General features: G+C 36.1%; 1 protein-coding gene across 1 annotated transcript; it reads right to left on the reverse strand.

The window, feature by feature from the left end:
• Positions 1-1083: 1083 nt before the first annotated feature.
• LOC127122632 (pectinesterase inhibitor 10-like) lies at positions 1084-2477 on the reverse strand. Its single transcript, XM_051052937.1, has 2 exons — positions 2199-2477; positions 1084-1164 (listed from the first exon to the last, which is right to left on the reverse strand). Exons 1-2 carry the CDS (start codon positions 2475-2477, stop codon positions 1084-1086), a joined length of 360 nt encoding a protein of 119 aa, XP_050908894.1.
• Between the last annotated feature and the right edge of the window lie 3718 nt (positions 2478-6195).

Genomic DNA, 6195 nt, shown 5'->3' on the forward strand with positions numbered 1-6195 from the left:
TATGAAAATAAGGTTGTACATGGTTGACGTATTTTTATAATGAACGACAAGTACTTGAATGACTGAGTAAGAGAACTCATATCCAAGCATTTGAGAAGAGGAATTGAAAACTCAAGACTATCTCCTTTTTCGTACAGTCTTGATTGATTTATTGATTTGCGGAGAAATGACAATTGTTCGACTGACCGAGTAAGAAAACTCGTATTCAACCAATTGAGGAGAGAAGTTGAAGATTCAAAGTCATCTCCTTTTTTCATTTCATTATTATGAAAGTGTTTTGATTTAATCGGAGTTTAGAAGTTTGTAACGAAATGACGAGTGTTTAACTGACCGAGTAAGAAAACTCGTATTCAAACAATCGAGGAGAGGAGTTAAAGGCTTAAAACCATCCCCCTTTTCATTTCATTATTATGAAAATAATTTGATTAGGTTAAGTTTGGGCGAGTTAGAAATGACAATTATTTGACTAACCGAATAAGAGAACTCGTATTCAAATAACCGAGGAGAGGAGTTGAAAACTCAAAACCATCCCCCTTTTCATTTTCAAATGAAGTGTTGTTTAGATGTGATTAAGTATTTTAATTTATCTTTCGATGTCGGATCGAGGTTTTTTAAAAATTGCATTCTTGTGAATGAATTGAATTTATTTAGTGAATAATCCATCTACTCGATTAATTAAAACCGAATAGGTCTCATTGTAAGAAGGCCCAAGAGTAAGCCATGTGAGGTTAATGGTGATGCTTTTACAAGCGATCGACTTACAGAGGTGTTTTTGAAAATGGGCTCGATATTGAATCAAGAATTATGTGGTATTTCTTTTGAAATTAGTTGAAATGGTTTTGTATTGATGATGAAATGGAACGAAAGAGGTCGATCAACATTTAATTATCAAAATTAATTGATTAGAGTTCGATTAAATTGATTAACTAAATTAATTAAGATTAATTATCAAAATTATTTAATTAAATCAAATAATCAAGTTAATTAAAATTAATTATCTAAATTAACTAATTTCAATAAAGTTTTAATTAACAAATTAGTTTAATAATAAAAAAAGATTGAAATGAATAAATCACAAATAGTTCACAGCGACGACGAAATCAAAGTACTGTATATAAGGATCGAAAAGCGGTAATATATCAAAGTTGTAGAATTATTACGAAACTGAAAATAGAAAACAAAATAGCAAGTCACAGAGAAACTTATTAAAAAAATAGAAAACAAAATTAATTAGTACACAAAAATGAAATGAAAAATTAGTAGATTTGGAATAAGTTGAGCACATTAAAAAAAACAAATTGCTTATAAATTTTGTAAATAAATGCTCTGCTACTACTATTACGCTATGGAACATAAAGAGACGACATCCCTCCTTAAGCGTTTTGAACATTGTACCGACATGAACACCAATCAAAGCCATGCTTTAGAGACCAACAGAATCACTCAACATGAGCCAAAAATACTGCTCATCTCCTCTTCAAAAGTGTTATGCCAGGAGCAACACTTAACATTTTTTAATTTTTCAGAGTTTAAATACAAAACAGATTTGAATAAAAACGACACCAAGGAAACGATATATATTTGATGTCCAATCTACAGAACAAAATCCAACATTAGAAATCAACAAATATAAAGGCCGGTTCATGTAGATCGGATGGTGCGGGGCTGTTGCTAACCCCCAAAACATTAAAACCAATCGTCCTGTTTTCCGGCCCTCTAAACGGAAAGAAATAGAAGAAAGTGGAAAAATTGATTTTACAGGAAATACACTATATCCTCATGTTGTTCAAATATAAACTAAAAACAATACACTCAACATCCATTCAAAAACATTTAAAGGAGATTTACCGTAAAAAGAAGCTTAAGAAGACACGCTTATTTATCGGAAATGAAAAGTAGAGGGAACTCAAAAGCAATAATTAACCTCCACGTAAGGCCCTTCAAACATTGGAAATTAGTGATAGCAATGGAGTTTGAGATTGCAATTCATACCTTATCTTTCCTTACGTGTTTGTTGTGCGACGATAATAATCTGTAACAAAGAACTCGTTTAAATGGAAGGCCGTGTGGCGATGATGGAGGTGTCTGGATCTGTCGGTGGGACGGCCGAGGATCTGAATGTTTGAAGGTGATTATTTGTTGGCGACGGTTTTTGAGAAAAGATGTGGTTTCCCGACGAAGTGTGTTGTGTGATGAACCAGGTGAAGCGATGTTGGCGGCGGAGGGTGAGTTGATGAAGGTGAATGGGTTTGTAATGTTGAAGACGGCAAACAGCGAGGGTGGTTTTTCGATTTGGTGGGCATGATTTTCAATGGAAACGCAGACGGAAATGGAAGTCGATGGTTTGCGTTCACCAGTGATGGAGGAGGACAGTGTGATGTGGTGGCTTCGTCGATGATTGGGTTTGTTGTTGAAGGGAGAGAGGTCTCCGGTGGTGGATTTGATGGTGGCGGTGGATAGGTTCGCGGTTGTTGCATGGTAGTGGAGGATGATCGGAAGAGATGCGGGTTTGTGGAGGCAGCGACGGTGAAGGGTTTGGTTTGTTAGTGGAGGTGTGTGTTGATGTATGGGAGGAAGGAAGTTCACGGTGAAACGGAGGTGGGGTTGTCGTTTTGTGTGGGTGGCGAAGAAGGAAGGAAGGTGGGGGAGGAAAAGCTGTACAACTTTTCTCTTTTCCTTTTTCTTTTTTTCATGAATGGAGAGAGTGAGCGGTGTATGTGAATTTGAGCAGAGAGACGTTGGTGATGACTCCTGTCACCGTTCCTTTTTATTATTATTACTTTTATATCCGTTGGAGGCAATGTACTAGAGAGAGAGAGAGTTTTTTTTAATTTTATTTATTTTCATATTTTCTTAAATAATAGTATTCATTAAATCCTAATTTTGATTGGATAAATGGGATAAATGTGGATTGCTAATAATGGTCACTGATTAATTCGAACCGATGGCTTGGATTGAATCAAAGAAACACATAAAGAAACACATCTTTTTAAATAAATTAAAATTCCTATAATGTTGTTTTTATATGATTTAATCGTTTTAAAATAATAACATGGAAAATTTTATTTATTCAATCTGACTATTTTGACGAAAGAACAAAATTAAAACGACTAAAAATGAATAAAAGTTTGGCAAAAATTTGCTCAAAAAATTAAATCGGATGCATGAAAATGATCAGTGCAAAATATACTTATTGAAAAAATACAACGTTTCTTCAAATTCTGAAATAAGTTTGCACCGGTTAAAAAGCTCAGGTGGGTCAAAATGCAACCGAAACAGCCGCTGAAAAATATAACGGGCACACCAGTTTAAACTACATGAACCGTAGGTTAATAATACTGGCGTCTGCAATTTTAAATTTGAAACTTTTTATCTGTTGATTTTGTCCGTACTTGAGAAAAGATTCAACCGATTTGTCTGTATTTTCAATAATTTTATCCTGACTGATATTTCAGGTATTATTAATGATAAAATGCATGTTATGTTGTACATATGATGTAAACTGAAAATTAAATCAAATTTATGAAAATTTAAAATGCCCGGACAAAATTGGGGTATGACAATCCTATCCCAACTTACTCCTCCTGGAACACCCCAATGGAATGGTGTATCTGAGAGAAGAAATCAAACCTTGTTAGACATGGTCCGATCCATGATGAGTCACGCCGATCTTCCAAACTCCTTTTGGGGACATGCAATATTGACAGCAGCTTACACACTTAACTGTGTTCCATCCAAAAAAGGTTGAGAAGACACCATATGAGATATGGAGTGGTAAGAAACCACATATGTCTTACATGAAGATTTGGGGTTGCGAAGTTTATGTGAAACGGCAAATTTCGACTAAGCTTGAGCCTAAATATGACAAATGCTTATTTGTGGGGTATCCTAAAGAAACAAGAGGGTATTACTTCTACAATCCTTCTGAGGGAAAAGTGTTTGTCGCTCGAACTGGAGTTTTCCTAGAAAAGGATTTTATTTCCAAAGGAATCAGTGGGAGGAAAGTAGAGCTTGAAGAAATTCAAGAATCACAAAGCATCGATACACCTATGGAGGAATTAGAGCAGGAAACACAAGTAGTTATGGAAGAGCAACTTGCTCAAGTAGAACAAGACCAACGTAGGTCAAGCAGGATACGTCACCAACCTGAAAGATATGGATATCTCATAACTGATCAAGGTGATGTATTACTCATGGATCAAGATGAGGTTGTGACCTACCAAGAGGCCATAACTGGTCCCGAGTCTGAGAAGTGGCTAGAAGCCATGAAATTTGAAATGGATTCCATGTACACAAACCAAGTTTGGACCTTGGTAGAGCCTCCTATAGGAGTTAACCCTATAGGATGCAAGTGGGTCTTCAAAAAGAAGACTGACATGGATGGTAAGGTACATACCTATAAGGCAAGACTGGTTGCAAAAGGATATAAACAAATTCATGGGGTTGACTATGATGAAACCTTTTCACCAGTTGCAATGCTTAAATCTGTTCGGATTTTACTTGCTATCGCTGCATATCATGATTATGAAATATGGCAGATGGATGGCAAAACTGCTTTCCTTAATGGGAATCTTCTTGAGGATGTGTGCATGACACAACCTGAAGGATTTGACATACCAGAAGAAGCCAAAAAGATATGTAAGTTACAAAGATCAATCTATGGATTGAAGCAAGCTTCCAGAAGCTGGAATCTTCGTTTTGATGAAACGGTAAAACAATATGGATTCATCAAGAACGAAGATGAGCCTTGTGTCTACAAGAAGGTTAGTGGGAGCATGATCATTTTCTAGGTATTATATGTAGATGACATATTACTCATTGGAAACGATGTCCCTACCCTGCAACAAGTAAAGTCTTGGTTATGGAAATGCTTTTCTATGAAGGACCTAGGTGAAACAGCCTATATATTAGGAATCAGAATCTATAGAGATAGATCACAAAAATTGCTTGGTCTAAGTCAGAGTACATACATAGACAAAGTGTTGAGACGCTTTAATATGCATGATTCCAAGAAAGGATTCATACCTATGCAACATGGCCTGTGTCTATCAAAAACACAATCCCCTTCAACTAAGGAAGAAAGGGATCGCATGAATAAAATTCCATATGCATCTGCAATAGGATCTATCATGTATTCCATGTTATGTACTCGACCAAATGTCTCGTATCCTTTAAGTGCAACGAGTAGGTACCAATCTGATCCTGGTGATGCTCATTGGGTAGCTGTCAAGAATATCCTTAAGTATTTGAGAAGGACTAAGGACTCATTCTTGATATATGGATGTCAGGAAGAGTTGGTTGTAATTGGATACACCGATGCTAACTTCCAGGCAGATAAAGATGACTTTAGATCGCAATTTGGTTATGTGTTTTGCTTAAACGGTGGCGCTGTGAGCTGGAAAAGTTCAAAGAAAGATACAATTGCTGATTCTACAACCGAGGCCGAGTATATTGCTGCCTCAAGTGCAGCAAAGGAAGTTGTTTGGATCAAAAAGTTCATTAGTGAACTTGGCATAGTTCCTAGCATTGTGGATCCCATTGGTCTCTATTGTGATAACAAGGGTGCTATCTCACAAGCTAAGGAGCCTAGATCTCACCAACGATCCAAACACATACTTAGGCGTTATCACCTCATTCGAGAGATAATAGATAGAGGAGATGTGAAAATATGCAGAGTACCAACACTTGACAATATTGTTGACCCACTGACAAAGCCTCTTGCGCAGCAGAAGCATGATGGCCATACTAGATCTATGGGCATTAGGGGTATGCCTGATTGGCTCTAGTGCTAGTGGGAGATTGTTGGTGTAAGCCCTAGAGGCCAATACTTTTGGTACATGTATCGAATTATTTATTAATAATAAAAGGATTTTTCTTTATTATGTTTGTTTAATAAAGTCCCTAGAATAGATAGTCCGTTTAATGTATCAAGTGTGACTTAATCATGAGATCATATTAAACATAAGGACACTATTCTTAAAGTATCCGTAGTCGAGCTTTATTGTGAAGTGGGATAACATTAAAGCATTAAGACTATTATGTATATAGACTGATGATCACATCTCATGGATCATGGATAAGGAGTTATCAAGTCTTAAACATAGGTATGAATATTAAGAGTAATATTTATACTGGATTGACCCGCTATGAGAATACTATATAGAATGTTATGCAAAGTGTCATAAGTTATTATCA

The sequence above is a fragment of the Lathyrus oleraceus genome, chromosome 2, assembly GCF_024323335.1.
Source record: "Lathyrus oleraceus cultivar Zhongwan6 chromosome 2, CAAS_Psat_ZW6_1.0, whole genome shotgun sequence".
Taxonomy (NCBI): Eukaryota; Viridiplantae; Streptophyta; class Magnoliopsida; order Fabales; family Fabaceae; genus Lathyrus; species Lathyrus oleraceus.